The sequence below is a fragment of the Gymnogyps californianus genome, chromosome 21 (genome assembly GCF_018139145.2).
Source record: "Gymnogyps californianus isolate 813 chromosome 21, ASM1813914v2, whole genome shotgun sequence".
NCBI lineage: Eukaryota > Metazoa > Chordata > Aves > Accipitriformes > Cathartidae > Gymnogyps > Gymnogyps californianus.
Genome location: NC_059491.1, coordinates 2,352,414 through 2,374,022, shown reverse-complemented (window position 1 = coordinate 2,374,022; position 21,609 = coordinate 2,352,414). Strand labels below are relative to the sequence as shown.

The following is a 21,609-nucleotide window of genomic DNA, read 5'->3' as shown; positions in this document are numbered from 1 at the left end:
ATAGAGCTTATGTGCAAGTGACACAGTACTCTGGAATATTGTTTTTTTCCATGGGTTTAAAAAAAATTATGGTACTGCCATTTGAGGTCACTATGGTTTAACGGGCTTGTAAAAAAAATTCTGTCTGCCACAGAAATTAGTGCTGCATTTCTCGATTATTTTCAAAATCCTGTTGAAATTTTTTTAATACAGGATCTCAAATGCACAAGCGGGGGTGGGAGGGAGAAAAAAAGAAAAAAAAAAAACCCCTTCATCTTTTTCCTGTAATATTCACACTTCTTGAAAAGTATAGATTTTATATCCATTCTATTTTTTTCTTAAATGTGATGAAGCAATCACAGCAAGCAAGGAAGGCAGATTTGAACCACCTACAATGCCATTAGACTGGAACCTGCTGTGTTAAGTAATGGAACAGGGGATGGGGTAACTGGAATGCATGTGGTCAGACCACAGCCCTATAAAACAGCTGAGAGACCTGACAGAATGATAGCAAGTGTTGTCAGGCTACCAGCTTTATTGGAATGCTGCAGTGTGACATGCTCATGCAGGAGTTGCAGTGTGTATGACGGGGTACATAAAGTATGACACCATTAAATATTTGAAGAGTAAAGAAGTACTGTGTCATCCTTGTGGGTGGAATCCCAAACTCTAATAAAATAAAAAAGAGAAGGACAATCAGTCTCACCTCATAGGGAATTTCTTATACAGCTGTTCTTACAATACAAAGTGAATTTTTCAAATAGAATGCAATTTTTAAGCTGATGGTGTTATATTAATTTTACGCTGTTAGGAAGACTGGATTTCTTGAAAGTAGGATGTTGGAAAAAAAAAACAAAACACATTGTTTTAAGTACTAATTGTGTTGGTAGTTTCAATCAGTTTCTCTGGCTGCCATTTTTGTCATTATTCAAGAGGCTAGTGTTAGGACAGTAAGTTGTAAAGTTCTTCTAAAATACTTTGGCCTGCTCATTTATTTGATGTTTCTTTTTATGACCAAAGATTAGACTGTTGTGTGGTTTATTTACTGTTTCCTTTTTAACATGTGTTTTTCCAAGAAGGTAGAAGCTAAAGAAAACTAATATTTTCAGGAGTTATGCAGTTGTTCCTGAGAATCAGAGGTAGATGAGAAAAGTCGTTCTTGAATAGTGGCTCTCATAGATAATTACATAGAAGATTGAGCTAATTGGTTTTTCTTTTCTATAAGATAGGCTGTATAATGAAATTCTGGGAATTGATAGGAAATTCACTGAACTCTGTGAATGCATGAGGTATTGCAAGTAATGGAAATTTCACCTACTAAGTGTTTCATGGAGAAAGAAAATTAATTGCATAGCAAGTATCAGTATGTTTAAATCGGCTAGTGCTTTCCAGGTAATGGTTGATATTGGAGAGAAGTAAAGATTCGTTTCTAAATGAGATTGGAGCAAATCAAATACCTGGGCTTCTGCTATTAAATTTTTTCTAAGCATAATCTTGTTAACAGTAGTGCGCTAGTATAATACTAATGTACTAGTACACAAGTGCAATAATGAAGAGGTTAGTTTAAAGACTAAAAGAGAAGCTTATTCAGTAAAAACAAAAAGAAGTGGACGTGTTTATTGTTCTATCCAAAATTGGATTTTTGGCTCATGTTTGGACCCAGGTCTACCCTTCCAAGGTGTTATGTCTTCAGGAGTGTCTGAACACAAAACCTAACAGATTTATTTAATTTGATGGTGACATTTCTTGATTTCCATTGAGACTTTAGTTTCACTAACTGTCCTTGACATGAAGGCCTGGTTTCTCAGTATCTGTCTTTGCTGTCTCCAGATTGGTTGGAAAGCTGGAAGTATCTGTTGGAAATGGAGAATTTTTAGAACAATTATATTTCTAGTTTATTGGCAGGGTACTGATACTGAGTGTTTGCAGGGTGGAACATGATCGGTGTATTGCATGAAGAGTGAATATCTACTGCTAAAACCAGTTGTCTGTAAGGTTTAAATTTTGTGTGGTTATATGAAAAATTATTAAATGCTTTGTTATTATGGATGTGAATTTTGCAATACTATGCTAGTATCATTCAAATTTTGATAGGTTTTTATTATATGGTATTGCACTGGGTATTCAGGACTTCTCCCTGTTGAAGTGTTAAAGGTAGTCTCTGATACTTTTAAGAATTATTTTGGTTGGACAAACTAATCAGAATTTGATAGTTTCATTGAATTCATTTTGAGTTTCAGATGAGAAAATGAAGTTCAGTTTATTTGAACCTTTTAAAAACTGGAGATTCACATTGCTTGTGTTACTGGCATGGGTTGCCCCAGCAGCCTTAGGATCATTTGTCTAAGATAATTGAATTTATTTCTATGAAGCAGTATGAGCAGTGTATCAAATATTGCAGATGTATGGTATTTTTAAATGGCTCAAATTTTGTGCAGACCTTTCTAAATGGTTAAGAAACTTCTGAATATATAATTGAATTAAATGTTTTATAGCTTCCTCCAGATTTTAGGGGGTTTGTCTTTCTGAAGAACATATGTAACAATGATGGTATATGTAAGGGAGCATAGATGTTCACAATTTCTTTTCTGGGAATACCCACAGTGGTTATCCAGCAGGAGTTCTGATTGTTCAATTACTCTATTTCAGGATATTGATTGGGTACAGACAGAGAAACATGTGTTTGAACAGGCATCCAGTAACCCATTCCTAGTTGGTTTACATTCATGCTTTCAAACAACAAGTCGGTAAGAAAGATCTGAAATTATTTTGTTTTGAAAATCTTGATCATTGTACTAACTGCTTCTCATAAAGCAAACATAACCACTGCCATCACATAGTCAGTAATTTTTGGAAGGAAGCGTTAGTATCGTCAGGGATTCACTACTACAACAAAGCCAGTTCTAGCAGGGTAGCTTAGCCAATGTGTGGAGAAAAAGGCAGGGTTTTCCAGGTCCAGATCTGAAGGCAGAAGATGAATGAGAAAGAGGAGGAACTGTGCACTGTCTTCCTGAGCACAGGCCATGTGGCTTCAGGAATAGGAGGATGGTAGCGGGGCAGAACAGAGCTTTGTAAGAGGTAGTTTATAATTCCTGATTCTTCTGAGGAGGGCCAAATTGGTTCTTAGAGGGCCAAACTGTAGTTCTCTGTTCTTCAAAATGGCAGAAGAGTTGGGCTGCTCAGTAATAATAGTTTTTAATAATAACTTAAAAACCTACATGTGTATGAAGTATTTTTTTACCTAGGAGGCTTATGCGCCCTTAGCACATATTGATGAAGTATGTGATTTTATTTGAAAAAGTGCTTAATAAACTCTTAGCTACTTTGAAATACTATTTTTTTTGTCCTTGTATGCACAATCCGAAGTGGATTATTTGCTTTTTATTTTGCAATTGGAATATGAAGAAAATTAAGAAGAACTTTCATGCCCATGCTTATGTATGTCACTGGGGAATTTCAATGTGTGGGGTTTTGAGGTTTGTTGGGGTTTTTTGTTTTCACAGGCACCTGTTTGCTGTTACACTTTTATAATGCCTGGTGCCATATGTATCAGAAGATAAAAGTCATTCTATATGGCTTACTTGAATGGCTTGCAGTGTAGAGTGCAAACAGTTTTAAGAAGTTTTCATGGATTGTCTAGTAATTTATCCTTAAGAATAATCACCTGTTCATTACAATGTATTATCAGTTTTTAAAATACGAAGCCATGCACTGTACGATTTCTTCAGTCCCCAAACTTTCAACCCCTTAATGGTTATAGTCATAGGAAATAGCATTTTCCTAGCAGGGAAAACATAGCTAAGATAAAGCAAGTAAAGAAGCTCTATGAAGAGTGTTCTGAAGGTACGTGGACTAGGGAGTATTTTGGAGCAGGGGAGAAAGAATGATCTCCAAAGGTGACTGACTAAGGATTTGACCAAAAGAAATTTGTCTTGCAGACAGAAAAAAGAAAAATATCTTTAGACAACTAACAAACTGTTGTAAAAGACCCTTTAAGTTAAACCAACATTCACAAACACCTTCTCATCAAATACTAAGTAATATTGAACATCTAATATAAAAATTTAAGTGGTTGGGCAGGGCGAAGTATTGAGAATGAGGTTTCTTATAAATATTGGAAACAAGAAAAAGGCTGAAGTCAGCAATAGAAAGATCTTTTGCGTACCACTTTTGGTAGCTACGCTGACATAGTTGAGGAGCAGAAATAGAAAAAAAATATGCTGAACGTAGTCAAAGCTTTCTATATTCCTGTTGTATCTTCAGGAGTCCTGTTTTTCCAGCCTAGCTTCTCCTTGCAGTGAAACTATAGTTTTTTGTTTATAACTTCAGCCATTTGCCATGGATATAGCCATAATGTCATGAATTCACAATTTCGTTGTAGCTGTAACGATAAAATTATGACCTCATTACAGGAACAAAGAGAAGCACGAAACTGATTTCAAGTGAATAAATTAATCAACATCAGATTGTGTTAACTGGCCCAAAGAAAACAAGTTGTAATATGACAACAGGTTGTGTATATGTGGACTTGTAGAGGGGGGAAAAGTTGCAAAAGAACGTGTTCTTTCTCTTAAATATAATTTTAAATAAATTTTTAAGATAAAAGAAATGTATACTTAAAGATGCTAATTGATGCTAAATGTAGCTGTTTACATTGTTTCAGATACTACTGATGCTTGTTTTATTATTGTAATAAAATATGTGCCTTGGGCTTGCCCAGAATTGCCAGATAAGTGTCTTCCAAGGATGGCAATAATCTGAAACCTCCATCCTGCATAATCATTGGTGTTTGAGTAAATCCTTCTAAAAACGGCGAGGACTACCGGTATTCACACACTTACGTGCTTGAACGTGACTTGACACAAGGAACTTTAAATTGCAGGTTCTGAATGGTGATAAAACATTGGAAGCTCCTAAATAGGATAGGAAAGTTGGAAGCAAAAAATATCAGGAATGCTGTAATAAAATACTCATGGCATGGTTATCTATTTTATTTATTGTTTCTTTAATTTTAGTTTAGTGTTTATATTCTTGTGGGGAGGCCACTGGAAGACTTGCAAGCTGGGTTGTATCCAATAATTTTTGCTGGTTTACTTTTAAAGTTTTTAACACTTTAAGTGTTTCAAATGAAGAATCCTTTTCAAAGGGGGAAAAAAAAAAATCTTCTTTAATTGTTACGAATTAGAATGGTCTGAGAGACTGGAGCATGTGTTTTCCAAATGGAATGTTTTCCAGTGTGTGGATATATGGAAAGGAGTTTTCAGCTCATGGAAAATTAGGTGTATAAGGAAATACTGCCTCCTGGGACAGCCGCAACCTTCATAAGAAACTCTCACTCAGCATGTTTCTATCCTGTAGGTCTCTCTGACCTTGGCAGCATTGCCTGGATCATATTTTCCCAAGGATGAAACCTTTCCTGCAAACTGTAATAGAAGTCTTTTTATATGGCTGATTCCACCTATATATCTTTCCCCAACTGGCTTTTCTCATGTTTGTTTTGAGAAGACTGTTTCAAAAACTTGTTCTACAGAGGAACTAATAAGCCTTGATGCTGCAGCCTTTCTGTGCCCAGATCTTCCATTTAGTGCATATGCTATGTAGAGACTAACAGAAGTGGGTCCATTACGTTTTCTTTTAATTCACCTTTTTCTACAGATAAAGGTCTTGGCAAAGTCAAGGGAGGGTGGGATTTCATTCTCTGTCCTGCTAGCTCACAAAATCTGGCTTTCATCTCTGATAAATAATGGACATATGTGAATTGAGTCTCTCAGTCCTCAAATTCTTTAGTCCCAGTCTATCTATACAAATAAAATAGAACTTTTTTTTTCTTCTGGGAATGACAGTATGTTTCTTAACAGTGTATCAGGAGTTCAGTGATGATCATAGGGTTTAATAGGAATAATCTTGTATGTGTATATTAATAATGTGCTAGATCATGTAACTTTAATTGGAAAAAAGATTATTGTGTTATATGCTATTCAGATAAAACTTACAGTTTTTTTGAAAGTAAATTTGGGTTACATTCCTCTAAGTAGAGTCTTAAGTCATCTTGCTTTCAATAGATCTGAGCTTTTCAGGAACTGAAACAGCACAAACAGCATGCTTCATAGTTATATATTTAATTAATATCACAAGTCCTACAAAACATATTGATCTCTGTAATATTGCCAGATACTCATTAATTATTGTTAATGATGAAGTAATTGTTAAAAGATGATGACGTTTCAGTGGCAAAACTATATCAAAAATACAAATGAGAATTCTCAGATTTTGCCCATGCAGAAACCTTGTTCATCTTAGGTGTATATAAACTACACTTCATCTACAAAGCTCTTCAGATCTGATGCTGCAGCTTGGCTATTAAACAAGAACAATATTTAGTCAAGCAGAGTAACAATTTAATAATTATTACATCAGGATAAATCTGTCAGATTTAATAAGAAAGGTTTGAATTTAAATTGATGCATCTTTTAAAGTATTTTTGAATCTTAAAACCTTTATTTTAAATAATCAACATTGTTTCAGGCAGGCTTATTTTTTTCAGTCAATCAGATGTTATTCAAAGCAGTGCACTGACTGAGCAAATTTTACACTGTGGAATTTTGTTCCTTAAAAGTCAAAAGAATCAACATCTTTGAATAAGAGATAGTCATGTAACTATGTTGTTGTTGTTATGTCTTTTTCAAATGAATGACAATTTTACCTTTGTCATCTTCTAGCACACTTCCATGATTTTGCTATTGTTTCTAAGTAATTTTTAAAGAACTCTATGTATCATTATACACTATGGGGTTTTTTTACATCTGTCACCGAGTGAGTACCTCATTATATTAGGCAAATGTTGTTGTATTCTGTACTGTTTAAATAGTTCTGCAGGTTTCACACAAAATAGTAGCCTGTTGTATGCAGCTGCCTCTCCTTTACATTTAGTCTGGCATTTAAATAAGGGAAGTGATCCTGCATAATATGGATCAAAGTAGTACTCTCTTTTTTTCTCTTAAGTATTTTCTGTAACTATAAGAAATCTAGAAGTCTAATTCAAGAGTGGAAGTGAAAATGGGTCAAATTGGAAGGATAAGAATAGTTTTTCTTCTTGAGAGTTTCCCTGGAATCCATTAATTGTATTATATACTTTCAGATTGTTTCTTGTCATAGAGTATGTGAATGGGGGAGATCTTATGTTTCATATGCAACGACAAAGGAAACTTCCTGAAGAACATGCAAGGTATTTTACTAACACAGTTATAGTGGTTTTCTTGTGTTGTAGTTGTTTAATGTTGTATGAAATGCTTTCCAAACTTTATTCCATAAAAGAATATGAATAGCAAAGAAAGAACGAAAGGTTGATTCTTAAGTTTAGAATGTACTGCCGTGGGAAGAAATGTTAATTTTATTTTTTGAAGGATATGTATTTTTTTAAAGAAAGCAAGCATTTGATATGTAGTAACAGTTATTCCTATTTACTTTTGTTTATTGCCTCATATTTAGCTAATGCTTCTTTGATCTGTTGATAGAAGATGTAACTATTCTACTTATTTTGGTCTTATGTTGAATTAATATAGTGTTGGTAGGAGAAGATGAAAAACCTATTTTGCATGGCTTTACGCTAACACAGAGTCTCATTGTAACTCTTAATAAGCTGAAAATACAGATCTTCTATGTCATGCTTGGAATTTTAAGAAAAAATTCTGTAGGATAAAGAATAAATATTTTCGTAATTAGTAGAGTGAAAAAAAAAATTCCCATATTTAATTTAAGGGATAGTTTTACAATATACGAGGTCAGTGTCCTTATGAATAAACGTAGCTTGTTTTTGGTATACTGTTGATAGATAAAAGCTAACTGTAAAGTGATGTTTTAAGAACAGATTTTTTTTTTTTAATTGCACCAGCTTTTGTACAATCTTAATGCTAATACAAATTTTCTCCTTTTTAATTACAGGTTTTATGCTGCTGAAATTTGTATTGCTCTAAACTTCCTACATGAAAGAGGCATAATCTACAGAGATTTAAAACTAGACAATGTTCTTTTAGATGCAGAGGGTCATATCAAATTAACAGATTATGGCATGTGCAAGGTAGGATTTTTCTTACCTTTCTTTTGTCACTTTGTCATTCAGTAGTATATCTCTCTGGTCATGCTTTTAAGTCAAATACTGCATCCAGTGGTATTAAGAGAAAACTGAGAAAATTTATCCTTATCTTAACGCTAGTGTTACTGAGCCCAGAATTTGGTTGTGGAATAGGAACTTTATTCTGAAAAATGACTGTTGAAGAGTAGAACCACATTTGTAATTTTTTCCTTTGTGTATTTCAAGTTATGTGGGTCATTTGGGAGGATAAAAGAAGTTTGGCCTGTTGGCCAAGTTCATTTCTCTTATCTATTTAAGTTTCCTATGTGACCCAAGTTAGAAAAATCTATCTTTAAGACAAGTATGTTTTTAAAAGGGTCTTTTCCATCTCTTAGTAGCTGTGCTCCTGTGAATATGAATTGCATTCATCATTCTCTGTGTCTGGACTGTACAGATTATTAACCAAGAGGGGCTCTCTAGTATCTCAGTTTTTAGGCTGCAATCTTTGGCACTGAGAGGCAATTTAGAGAGCACTGCTTTCAAAGCACCTGGTAAAGTGTAGCATGTACTTAATGTGATGCAGAGGAAAGCAAGAAAGTGTCAATAGAAAATATGAGTATAGAAAATATTAAATTTAAAACTTATGTGTGTAAAGTTGGAATGCCAGACATGACTGAAGTGGTTGTAATCTGATAAGAATTCTGCTGTCCCCTTAGAGCTGTTGATTTGACCTCAAGTGTCCTTGTTACTGCCACACTGTTTCTAGCTAGTATGTGAAATGAGATTAGAGTCCACTCTATTTCTTGGTGAGAGTAAGTTTCTGAAGCCAAAATTGCAACTTGCATTGTGTTGATTTTTAGAAGTCCAAGGATTGAGTGTATAATACTCATTTTTATTTAGCTTATGTCAGAACGTGGTTAAGGCATGTTATGGTCACATAATGAGGAAAGCTTGTCTCATTCCTTCCGTAGAATAGATATTGCACCAATTTCTAAGAATGCTGGACTAGAATGTTTCTCCACTATCAAAGTGCACAGGTTGTGGGGCTTCACTTGGAATGCAGGAGTTATGTAAAAGTTTGATTCCTTCATTCCTAAAAACAGAAGTTTTTTTCCAAACATCTATTTGAAAAGGACTTCCCAACTGGTTTTGATCTGAATTTTTTTAAAATGTATCTGTAAATAGTAAGCAGTATGTTGTTATGAATGTGTTGTGACTCAGTTTTAATCAATTAATTTGCTGAAGATAAGCTGTAAAGTCATAAGTCAGCTTTGAGCACTATGAGTATTTATTTTTCTCTAGCATTGCCTTTTTTGAAAGGAAAGTCTTTAGACTCCCTACGTAACTTGGCTTTATAAGCCTAATTAAGGGAAATTCCTGGAAAAGGAGGTCGGCTTTTAATTTATGAAATGTTTTATGCGTGCAGGAAGGTTTGGGCCCTGGTGACACTACAAGCACTTTCTGTGGGACACCAAATTATATTGCACCAGAGATCCTCAGAGGAGAAGAATATGGTAAGCTGTGACTAAACAATTTGTAGTTTATAATAAATCACAAAGCAAAGTTCTAGTTGTAGGTTGGTTCAAATACAATTATTTTTAGATTTCCACATTTTTCTGCCATTATATATTGAGAAAATTGAATGCATATTGTACAGTTTAATTTTTTGTGAAATAAGGTTATTTTTGTTTTTGTCTTGCAATCACTCATTTCAGCTTCTTTTAAATCATACTTTGCCTGAAAAATAACTATTAAATGATACTGTAGCAAAACCAAGTCCACTCCTTGAGGAACTTGACATCCCAGCTACTATTGTCCTCCAGACAAGGTTGTAGAATGCTATAACAAAGTTATTGCTCATGCAGAAGTCGAAAGCATAATAGTGTTTTTAACCAGTCTTGTTATTTGTGAACTTAACTGATCAATAAGTTGAATCTGTCATTTAGTTGTAAGATACTAAAATGTTCAATTTCTTTTAAAAAAAAACCTGAAAATTTTCAGCTTAAATACACTGAATTTTCATTGAAGCATTGCTGTCTGGCAGACACCTGCAAACTCCTATACAGATTACATTTGTAATCCCAGTCCAGAAAACTCTCTCAAGTCTCATCCAGTGATAGTTTAAGTCATGATCTCTGTGGCTTCAGTGAAAGCAGAGAATTTCAGTACTTTGTAGAACCAGGCCATTAATCTTCATTTATATGAGAGATAACACCTAAATTCAAGGAGTCCTGGCAGAAAATCTGCTTTGCAAATATTTACAGGGTTCAGTGTGGACTGGTGGGCTCTTGGTGTGTTGATGTTTGAAATGATGGCAGGAAGGTCTCCGTTTGATATTATTACTGACAATCCAGACATGAACACTGAAGATTACCTCTTCCAAGGTATGGTCATTTTGATTTTGATTTTGTTTTGTTTGGTTTGGTTGTTTTGTTCCTGGGGGGGAAATAATGAAAATTAGTGGTTCCAGTAGGACAGTTAGGTTTTCCTTTTCTATTGTTATCCCATAGCTGCCTGTAAATCTACTGTAGATGAAGGGCCCCAATATTTCCAGTTCTTCATCCCAGGAACTTATGTTGTTGAACTCAGATAAAATGGTCTGGAATTAGGGAAGCCTTCTTCAGACAAGAAAACATTTTTTTAAAATGTCCACAGTTCAAAAATAACAGACAGAAACTGTATGGAATGGTATCTTTGTTAGAAGGAAGTCCACAGGCCAAGAATGAATTTTAAAATTCAGTGCTACATGAGAGGATAGGAGGATCTTTCTTGACAGAAATGTATCAACCTGTAGTTTTGCTCCAGATAACTTTTAATTTTTTTTTTTTTTTTTAAATTACTGATGAAATTAATATAACTTTTTTAACAGTTTTACACTTCAGGAGTAGTGATGTATGAATTTTTCTAAACAAAAGTAGTAATACTTGCCATATTTATTACAACACAAACTCTGTAACAGTTTGGGGAATTGCGAGGTTGCCTACTCCCTACTATGCAGAACCATTCTTTAAACTAGCTACTGCAATTATGTAACAGAATCAGCCATGGTCTTCTTGACGAGCCTAATATTAAATCAAGTACTGTTTAAAATCACAATTTTCCATACACTGAGGACACTGAAAAAGTTTTATTCGCTGTTTATACTACAAACAATAGAAGAAGAGAATGGAGCTAACATTTCTTTTAGGAAATCTTGAAATGTCAGTATAACAGTGCCTTGAATTAGTGTAGCTCCTTTTGTTTGCATTATTTTAAATAATTACCATATCTTCCCATTTTCCAGATGGTAACATATTTAACTAATATAGTGTTTGTATTGAAATCATGGTCAATGTCATAAAACAAAAACCAACATTGCTGTTTTTAAACCTGTTTTTAAACCTGTAACAGTTATTCTTGAGAAGCCAATCCGGATTCCAAGGTTTCTTTCTGTCAAGGCTTCCCATGTGTTAAAAGGATTTTTAAACAAGGTAAATAACATTCTCTTATTTTTAGCATCTAAAATCTGGAAGTCAGAGCTTCCTGTTGAAAGCAATACAGTTAAGAAGTTAATCTGCTTACTCTTAAGAAAATCTATAAAACCTTGGTATCCTGTATGTTAAAAAACCCCACTTCTTATTTGCTAATTTACTGAGGGAATTCCACAGCACAGACTTGATTTAAAAGCCTGCACCTAGTTGAAAAAAGTAACTATAGGTTTGTTTATAAACTCTTTTCTGTAATACTTATTACTCATTTAATTAAGCTGATTGAAATGTGTAGAACCATTATAATTTTTAATGGAGAAAAGAAGGATATGAATTATACACTACTAAATAATTTTTTTTTACTTTAAGAAGTTGTAAAATATCATTTAAAAATGAAATTTCAAACAAACTTCATTAAAAAAAAAAAAAGAATGAAAATCCCTTGCTGGCCATAATATGTTTATCTTAGCAGCAGTTTGCATAGTAATAGGGAATGCTGGAGTCATGTATGTGGGCTTGTGACAAACATGGGCTGTAACTGGCTTAAAGTATGTAATACAAGTTTCTGTGTTTTCCACAGGATCCCAAAGAAAGGCTTGGTTGTCAGCCACAGACAGGATTTTCTGATATCAAGTCTCATACATTTTTCCGCAGCATAGACTGGGATCTGGTAAAAATAATTACTTTTGTTTATATGTGTTCAAAAGGAATAGATTCTTTTAGTTAATTAATTGTGTGCATATGTAACAACCCCGTTAAAAACAGTGAAATTCAATTCCATAAATGTAAAAGCTATTTTGCTTTCTCCAGGTGATGGAGGAACAAGCTTTTTTCCATGACCATAATGGAAACAAGCTTTATTTCATGACCAAAAATCTGGCTTGCTTCCAAACTCTAAGAATGGTTACAACTTGTGGGTATCGTTTTTAAAATATATGATGAATTTTTAAAAACATGTTAAAGCGTTGGTGGAACCATTTATTCCTTCGTTTCTATTTGTAGATTCTGCAAACTCATGCACTGGGTTCTGCTACTATAAAATTTACCCAGCATACAGGCAAGGTGCCTGCAATTGTAGTGTGAAGGACTGCATAGATTTCCAGTATCAGAATTCAGTGCCTTACTATTCTGGGTGGTTATTTCATATAGTCCTATTAGTAAACATTTCAAGCTCCATTGAACAAGGGAGTGTGGACTAGCAAAGACAGCCTATTGGAATGCTATTCCAGTACTTCATTTCTCTTGTTGATTAGGAACCTTTCTGCCTTGACAAGAAGGTTAGTAGTTGATTAACGCAGCCAACAGACTGGGTAAAGTGTTATGAAACCAGTTTAGATACAACCATGGAAGATGAGGTGCTTCAGATACATGAAGCATTTTTAATCTACTCGTAGTACATTAAAAAAACCAAAACTGAATCTACAAATTATATAATTTTTAAAATCAGTAGGATTATTCAGGTAGGTAAGAGGGTTTAATAACATGAGTAGGTGTGAGTAGGATCAGGTCCTTTTTTTTAAGGATGTGGCTTGAAAGCAGTGTGGTTATTTAAAATGATTCTCTGATTATTACTTTCAGGTTTTCTTTATTACTGCTGGTGTGAGGGAAGTTTTTAGTTCATGGTGAAGTAGGTGACTTGCATTTCAGTGGTTTTGCAAGCATAAAATTTTATTGAAATTGTAGTTTTTTTAAAAGCTTCTGTTACTTGGTAATTGTGCCTACTTCTGTCTTCATCGTAGAAAACTATCACAGAAATGACATTGTTACATTTATTGACACTTGAGCAATAAAACAAATCAGGAACACTGCCATATCAGCATTACGTTTTTTAATAGCTAGTTGAACAGTGGAAAAAAAATGCACATAATATTTTCATAGTCCTAGGAAGTCTACAGGAGGTGTAGAAACAGGCAGGCAGCAGTGCCTGTAATAACATGAAAGAGGTTCAGAGGAGGAGAGAAAACTGCATTTTTACTTTGAAGCCTGCTGTTCAGACCTTCATTGTTAACATTCTTCAGAGAAGACATTCACTACATAAGGAGCCAGTGTTTTAAAGTACCTGTGTTTACAAAATTATTCATATAATGAAGGCTGTCTTTAATTTTGTCAGACATCCCTTGTTTTGTATTCTTCCTTAAGTCTAAGTGTTATTTTTTTATGTTAGCTACCTAGTGGTGCTATAATGCAACTTGCTTGAGTTTGTGGTAGAGCCTAAGCGTCATGTACTGCAGGGTTTCTGTTCTGTTTTGCAGAGTTTTTTGAGAGAGAGGGAAAGAGAGAAGACTACTGGATTTGTGTTTTATTTATTTGTAAAAGAAACTCTTAATTGCAATTGGTACTTCTTGGTCAACGTTTATGCTGATTTGAATTTTGGTGGGGTTTTTTTACCTATTTTTTTGGCTGAAAGCTTTGATATTTTAAAAAAGTTAATGGAAAGATTTAGGTGGTTGTGCTGTTTTGTGATATGATTAGGACAGTGCTGCTCAGGAGGATCTAAAATATCAGATAAATTTTAGGCTAAATTTCTGATAAGAGTGTTGGGAAATATATTCAGGAGAAAATGAAAAAATATTTGGAAAGCTTTTTTAGTTATTAGATTTTTCTTTGAAATGCAGGTGATGAGTAGAAAAGATTTTGACTTAAAAGCTTTTCCAGATCTTTACAAGTTGAAACACAAGGAAACAAAAGCCTAATGCTGACTAAAAATTTTTTCTGTGTGAAGTTTGAGTTAAATGGAAAAAATAAACAATAGTAAAGTGAACACATATACCGTAAACATTATTTTTCCTAGTGTTAGTCATCTGAGTTGTGTGTGGCACAGCTAAGAACATTTTAGATTACTCACTCTGCATATAGGATGGCTTAACAGCATTCAGGGAAGTACCAAGACAACCCTTTTTTGATTGTTTCAGTACGTGAAGTCTATTCTTATCCTAGTGCCTGTTTTTATGGTATTTATCCATTATATGCTGAAAAAAGAACTACAAAGCCATGGCTACTGTTAGCTGTGTACAGAAGCAGTAAGGTTTTTTCTAGAGCTGTACCAACATATTTTTTTCATTCATTTTGTCACGTTAAAGGCTGCAAGTTTACCATATGGTTGATTTAAGAGTGCTTTTATGCTTTACTGAGTATAACATAAAAGAGGCAGTCTGATGTTTAACATCTAGTTCAATGCCTTGATGTTGAAATGTTAATGCATAGCTATGACTGACTTATAATGACAATCTTACCACCCTACTTCAATTTTTAGATATTCATTTTGCTATTTCTTTCATGCTGCCATTCTTGTTTGGGAGGAGCTAATTTTGTCTTCCTTACAACTTTTATTTTGTGATGCTTTCTAAGACCTGGTAACTGATGGGATGTTGATGTATTGAGATTCACTACCCAGTTATAGTTTCATGATTTCCTCATGTCCTGGTTTTGGCTGGGGTAGAGTTAATTTTCTTCCTAGTAACTGGTACAGTGTGTTCTGGATTTAGTGTGAGAATAATGTTGATCACACTCTGATGTTTTAGTTGTCGCTAAGTCGCACTTATCCTAAGTTAAGGATTTTCAGTTTCCCATGCTCTGCCAGCAAGCAGGTGTGCAAGAAGCTGGGAGGGAGCATGGCCAGGACAGCTGGCCTGAACTAGCCAAAGGGATATTCCATACCATGGAACATCATGCCCAGTATATAAATGGGGGGGGAGCTGGCTGGGAGGGACGGATTGCTGCTTGGGCATCAGTCAGCGGGTGGTGAGCAATTGCATTGTGCATCACTTGTCTTTTCTTGGGTGTTAATTTATCTCTCTTTTTTTTTTTGTTATATTCCTTTTCATTACAACTATTATTGTATTTTATTATTATTATTATTGTTAGTAGTGTATTTTATTTTACTTTAGTTATTAAACTTCTCGTATCTCAACCCACGAGTTTTACCTTTTTTTTCCCCCCGATCCTCCTCCCCATCCCACCAGGGAGAAAGTTGACCGAGTACACCATGAGCATTCACAGGAAGAACAGTCTCTGGTCAAGAGTAAATCTAGAAAAGGGAGCAAGGCTTTTTGCATCAGAGCTGCTCTTGGATAATAATTGACCATCATCTATTACCTTAAGAGTGCTACCTCTAGACTCAGAAGGCTGGACCAAAAAAATCTTTACTTGCACTTTTAGGGGAGGGAGGATGGGCAGTTTTTGGATCAGTTTATCAAATTCAAAGATCATAGAGCTCTTTCCAGACAAATATTAAAAATGCAATTCCAATTATCAAAATGCATGTTCCTATTTTCTAATTATTTTCAGCCTTTTTTAGTCTTAATGCTATAAGCCTTCAAAAACATACCACCACCACTACACTAACTAGGGAATCAGAGAAGTCAGAGCTGACTCTTTAATCTTGGGCAGTGATCCGTGATGGACTCTGTGGTAAGGGATCAGAAAGAAAAATGGTCATTCATTTCTTTCTACAGGAATTCTGACGAAACATACATGACTTTTTTTATTACAGCGAAATTGTTTAAATTTGCTTATTATAAACATTACATTTTCTTATAGCTTTGAGGGCTTTTGAATTGTAATTACTATTGCCCTATATTATATATTTGGAAATTTAGTTGTCATACTAACTTTGTCTTTTTACTGAAGTTAACATCGTTTTAATCTCCTATCTCTTGGTTTAATGGACAGTAGAACACTGAACTGCAGTTAAGCAGATGGTTTAAGTACCATCAATCACTGTAAAAATGTATTTTACTGAATTTGTTGTAATTGCAAATAGGATATGATGAATGTGATCCACACGTGAATATCGTAAGGATGGAATTTAAGCCAGGAATGAATTAATTTAATTATGGTTAAAAATCTATGCAAGCTGTATATCTTGTATACATTTTACTTGAATGTCTTTTCACAACTGTAAAATCATACAAATGGGGTGATTTTGCCTGTGATAGTACTCCTTTAAGTAATGATAGGAAAATAAGCTAGTTTTCTGTCCTCTGCAGAAAAGTATGAAATTGCTCCATCTTGTCACCAGCTCTCTTATGTCTGCAGTCAAAACCACTGCTTTGCTGCCTCATTCTATTCTGGAAGTGCTTTCACACAAGTTCCAAATTCGTTTGGCCACATTGAAGCAGGTACCACTTCTTGAAAGGAAGCAGAACTATGATTTGGATCTATAGGAAAAAAACAGCCTAAATAAGGGAGTACACGAGTTCAGCCTTTTCTGAAATTTATCCAGGAAAATCCCTGTTATCTCCCTACGGATTAAAGGGTTAGATTCCTTAAAGAGTTTTCTTTCTTCCTAGGCACCCTGAATAATAAAGCACGTATCCTACGTAAAAGCATGCTGGGACAGATTAATCACTCTTGTTTTGTAGCAACATAGATACATACTTTAAAAGGAGAAAGCATAACGAAACTTTTATTGAAATAGTGTGTCGGTCTGAGTTGCAAATAGTATGCACATTTCCTTTCTCATCTCAGAAGTGAAATTATCAAATGATCTAGCTGCATAACTTGTTAATTCTCAGTGATACCAGATGACCCTCATGATCTCTGAATTTGTCATTGAATTTCCTGTACTCTGAACAGACTATTCCACGTCACTTGTGGAGTTCTGTTACTGTCTTACTGGGACCAAAGAAGGCTAAATATGTCAACATGAAAATATTAAATTTCTCACTGCAGAAAAATTAGTACTTTCCATAAACCAAAGTAAATATTGTAATTTGGTGAGACAGATGTCCAAATGGGAAGTTTTAACCTGAGTCTGTGTTGGAAATTCACCAATGTATTAAAAAAAAAAAAAGGTGGGGAGGGTGAGGGTGTGTATCCACAGGAGATTTTGTTGTATTGTCAGGGTGCTTCAGCTTGCCATATATGGCTCAAAAGTAGAAAAATTCCGGAAATTGCTGGTAGATTGCTGGAAATAGTAGTGTAGAAAGTGAATGGAAACCTAAACAGTGTGGTGAATTGTTTAAATCTCAGAAGAAAAACTTAATGTACAGCGTGGCTGATGAGACGGTTTAGCTTTAATCAGAAGAGAATGCAGACACAGTGCAAACTGCAGAGCTACCATTTCTTTAAAGTGGATCTCACCTTACTGGCAACTTCACAGTAATTAACAGAAAGTTGGGCTTTGCTTTTGCATGAGCAGATACCAAATGATGTTTTAAAAAATTAAGAATTACAACTGGTACTAAATACTATCTAGCATTTAGTATTTCAAAAGGTGGTGAAACAGAAAGAGAAGACTATCTGCTTCTTTCCCAGCAAAATGCACGTAGTGGTTGGCTAATAGCCTGATTAATGTACTTCAGTTTTTAAATGAAAACTGTGAAAACAAAACTTCATAAGGAATTTCAATCTCCATGCAAAACGACATATTAAAACAGGCTTGTCGCTTTGTCGTTTAATACTGTTATCACTGAGGATGTGTTGCATGAAAACAAATTGTGATTTTCAGTTTTCCTTAGTGTCATTAGGTCTCTTCCAAAGGGACTTTTGAATGTTGATTTTCTATCTGATATTTCTCTAGAAGAACGGTGACCTCCAGTGGCCAGCAAGGCTAATCCAAACTGTATATACCACGTAGGCCATAACAGATCAGAATAATGATCAAGTCCGATAGCCTCTCTCTATCAAAGCCAATACCAGAAGCTTCCGAGGAAGGTAAAAATGGTTCCAAATGCTCCTAGCCTACAATATTTCTCATACAAATAACTGACTTCCTTCTGATTCATGTAGTGGTCAATTTTATGCCCTGTAGCATGAGTGTTGATATAGATTGTGTAGATGTATAGCTCAAAAATAATAGTCAGAAAATTCTGTAGTATTCCATATTTTAACCACAGTTTTAAAGTACAAACTTCTGTGGTGACAAATTCCTTAATATAACAGGGAGTAAGTGGATTACACTTCCTATGATTAAAAAAAAAAAATCTCCACAATTCAGAGAAAGCAGGAAGAATTAATTTAACCAGAATTTAATTCTGAAATAACTAGCAGTTTATTTTTTAATCAATTTCATGCCTATTGGTATCGTTACCAAAAGGAAAATAATTAGTGGTGAATGAGTTATGTAACATAATTTGAAATCTTATCTTCACTCTCCCTGAAAACATCTTTTCTGCCCATACATAAAACCACAATTTTGCACTAGGTTGAATTTTAGTTTTATACAGAATTTTCAAGGAATTTAGTAAGGATCTTAAAGTTACTAAGCTTAGTAATCACATAGTCTGACTTGCTAGTATCAGTGAAGGCTAAGCTCTTGTTTTTGCAGAGGCAATATATTTGTGAAATGGTCTATGGCCTGTCTGTAAGTTTTGAATATCATTAATATTACAGTGTAAACTCTGTTACACAAGTATTCTGGTTCAGATTCTGTGTTCATATCTTTAAGCCACACTGTTGATTTTTTTTTTTTTGAGGGAGGGGAGAAAAATAAACTTGCTGTGGCGTCTTTGTCCCTTTATGATCTGACCAAAGGATTCCCTCCAGCAGGAGTAGCAATATCACCTGTCATAAGTTATGCAATGCATTCACAGATGCCTCTGAGTGATTCTGTTACCCAGAATTTACAGCTATCCTTCCTTCTGTTTGCTGTGTCACCTTCAGTTCTGCCCCAGCATACCTCCTCTCTATTGCAAGAGGATCCATGCGAGTTTTGTACCTCTGTTCTGATGCAGCCCTGTGAGATTCTTCTTTACAAAGCCTGTAACAGTGAGATGCTGATCCTGTTTAAGGTCCTGTAATTTCTGCTTAGGTGACCCACTGAACAAAAAAGACATGCAATAGTGACAAGCACACTCTCTTAGTATTGGAAGCCTGGATTTATTTACGTTGTTTTCCTCTGTTCTTCTAATTAATGTTTAATTCACTAACGTTAAATGGGAAAAACAGATTCCTAACTGTATCATATATAAGAAATCCCTAGTGTTTTGTAAGACCATTTCAAACAGCTATGGAAGCAAAGAATGTAGCTTGAAAGCTCCACTCTGAAAATAGCAATGCTGACAAACGTGTTATAAGCATTATTCAGAAAGAGATACATGTGCCAACGCTGACAAACAGGATTCGTACAATTTTTTTGCATTCTTATCTCAGAAACTTTTCTATCATTTTCTTCTACAGGCAAAGTAATGGCTTGAATCCATTTACGGGTTCAAGATTGGTGTACGTAGTCAGTGCCTCCTTAAATTAAAGGAGGTTTGTATGAACGCAGCATAACAATTAAGTAAACATTTTGCAGAATTGGCGTTTTAGATGGTCATAAATAGAAGAATTGTGAAAATATATGGTTATCTATTATGTATAACATAGTTATGGTTATAACAATTGCTAAATTGGCAATCTGGGGCCAAATTAAAATTTTCACTTTCTTTAATGTTCAATAACAGCTCTTGAAGTGTTGCTGCAAGGATTGTGTTCTTTTTACAAAATATACAAAATCTACTACCATCTATAAATAATTATAAAAAAGTAAAAATACAGTTGATAAAAAAGCACATTTTATGAGGCAATATATGCTAGCATCTTCATTGAGATGGTATATTTAATTGCCAGTTTAATAATTTGCCGTGACTTGCTCTGTAACTAGCACGCTGGTTATCCTTTTGAAGTTGGCTTTCTAATGAAACTGTTTTCTCAGTCTGATGTGTGGCTAACAAGAAGTGCCACAGTCTGGTCCTAAAATAATTTTGAAGCATGAGACTCAATGGCAGAATTTATTAGAAGAATTAGGGGATTCAATCAAATGTTTAAAAAAGAAATAAAAAGCATTGACGTTTTGGAGACAAAGGGGAATTTTCTGGGTAGTCTTAATGTTTCTCACAGTACTCCCAGTGTCAATGTGTTGCAATTTTGCCTGATCCTCCAAATTCCTAAGACTTGGTATTTACCTCTGGGAGTTCACTGATGTGAAAGTAAATATATAAGCCAGTTGGTTTGTAGGATTTAGCCATGTAAAGTTCTTTTAATTAAACCTTTTGAATGGCAAGTTGAAAATGTCTGATTTATCTTCCTGCCTTTCACTGCATTGATGCATATGTTTTACTGTTTGGAATATATGATGTATATGGTTTGGGAACTAAACTTCCAGTGATACCTTCTAAGTATTACATACTGAGCTATAAAAGAAAGATTATAGATTGTGAAAGGGAAATTGATCAAGCTTCTGTGACTTTGTATAGGTTAAAACTAGTCTTGATTCCATGAAATCAGGTGGAGCCTCCATCTGAAAGGTTTAATGTAACTCCCTTCAAATGCTTATGTTACAGCAATAGTACTTTTAATATAATTGTGAAGGAAGAGGGACTTCCACATTGTACTGTTCATTTGCCAGTTACAACCCTAATAAGTTTTGAGCAGTTTCATCAGTTTTTGCTTATTTTGAAGGCAGGTAGATTTCAAAGATATTACGTTCTGTTTTATGCGAAAATGAGCATCCTGGTAGATGAGACTGATGTAGTTCCCTAGTGGGGGAAGACAGGGGAATTCAGCTCTTATCTGTTCTGTCTCTCAAAAGCAGCTGTCTGATCAGAACACTTGTATTGGTTGGTAGTCAATAATATATTTCTTGAGTAGCCTGGGGAAAAAAAAAAAACCTGAGAGATGGACATGTGATCATGGTAGAGGAGGTAGAGGAGATACAGGATGTTGGATGTGAGAGAACTCTGGAAGTATTGTGGTCAGTATTGCATGGGATTTGGGAAAGCTAAGGCCAGAACTCAGAGTTGCTTATTTCAAAAGTACTAGTTTCAGTCCAGTGCAGGTGAGTGTCCAAAGTCATTGCAGTAGCTTCTTTAAAGAAATAAGTTTTCTCAGAAAAAAATGGCCATGCAATATCGAGTTAATCTAGAGTATTCAGGAAAACTTAATCAGTTGCTTGTAATTTTGGACTCGATGATCCTTATGGATGGGTCCCTTCCAGCTTGAGATATTCTATGGTTCTATGAATTTTTAATGTCCATTTGTGAGCTGATTTTAGACTTCAGTGTATGACATTTTCTTATTTAATGCTTAGTGAATATGATGATTCTTTACTTAGCAAGCTAATAAGATTTCTTCATGGCTAGTTTGCCCATAAGGATTTTTGCCATACTT

The 21,609-nt window shown here is 34.7% G+C and overlaps 1 protein-coding gene across 2 annotated transcripts in view; it reads left to right on the top strand.

Moving 5' to 3' along the window:
- PRKCZ (protein kinase C zeta) overlaps positions 1–21,609 on the top strand; it is a 66,170-nt gene that overhangs the window by 38,197 nt on the left and 6,364 nt on the right. For both annotated transcript variants that reach the window (XM_050909335.1, XM_050909334.1), the window contains exons 11-17: positions 2,629–2,726; positions 7,118–7,204; positions 7,921–8,056; positions 9,477–9,564; positions 10,315–10,434; positions 11,441–11,520; positions 12,098–12,187. In XM_050909335.1, coding sequence (XP_050765292.1) covers positions 2,629–2,726; positions 7,118–7,204; positions 7,921–8,056; positions 9,477–9,564; positions 10,315–10,434; positions 11,441–11,520; positions 12,098–12,187 — 699 coding nt within the window. The remainder of the gene's footprint in view (positions 1–2,628; positions 2,727–7,117; positions 7,205–7,920; positions 8,057–9,476; positions 9,565–10,314; positions 10,435–11,440; positions 11,521–12,097; positions 12,188–21,609) is intronic.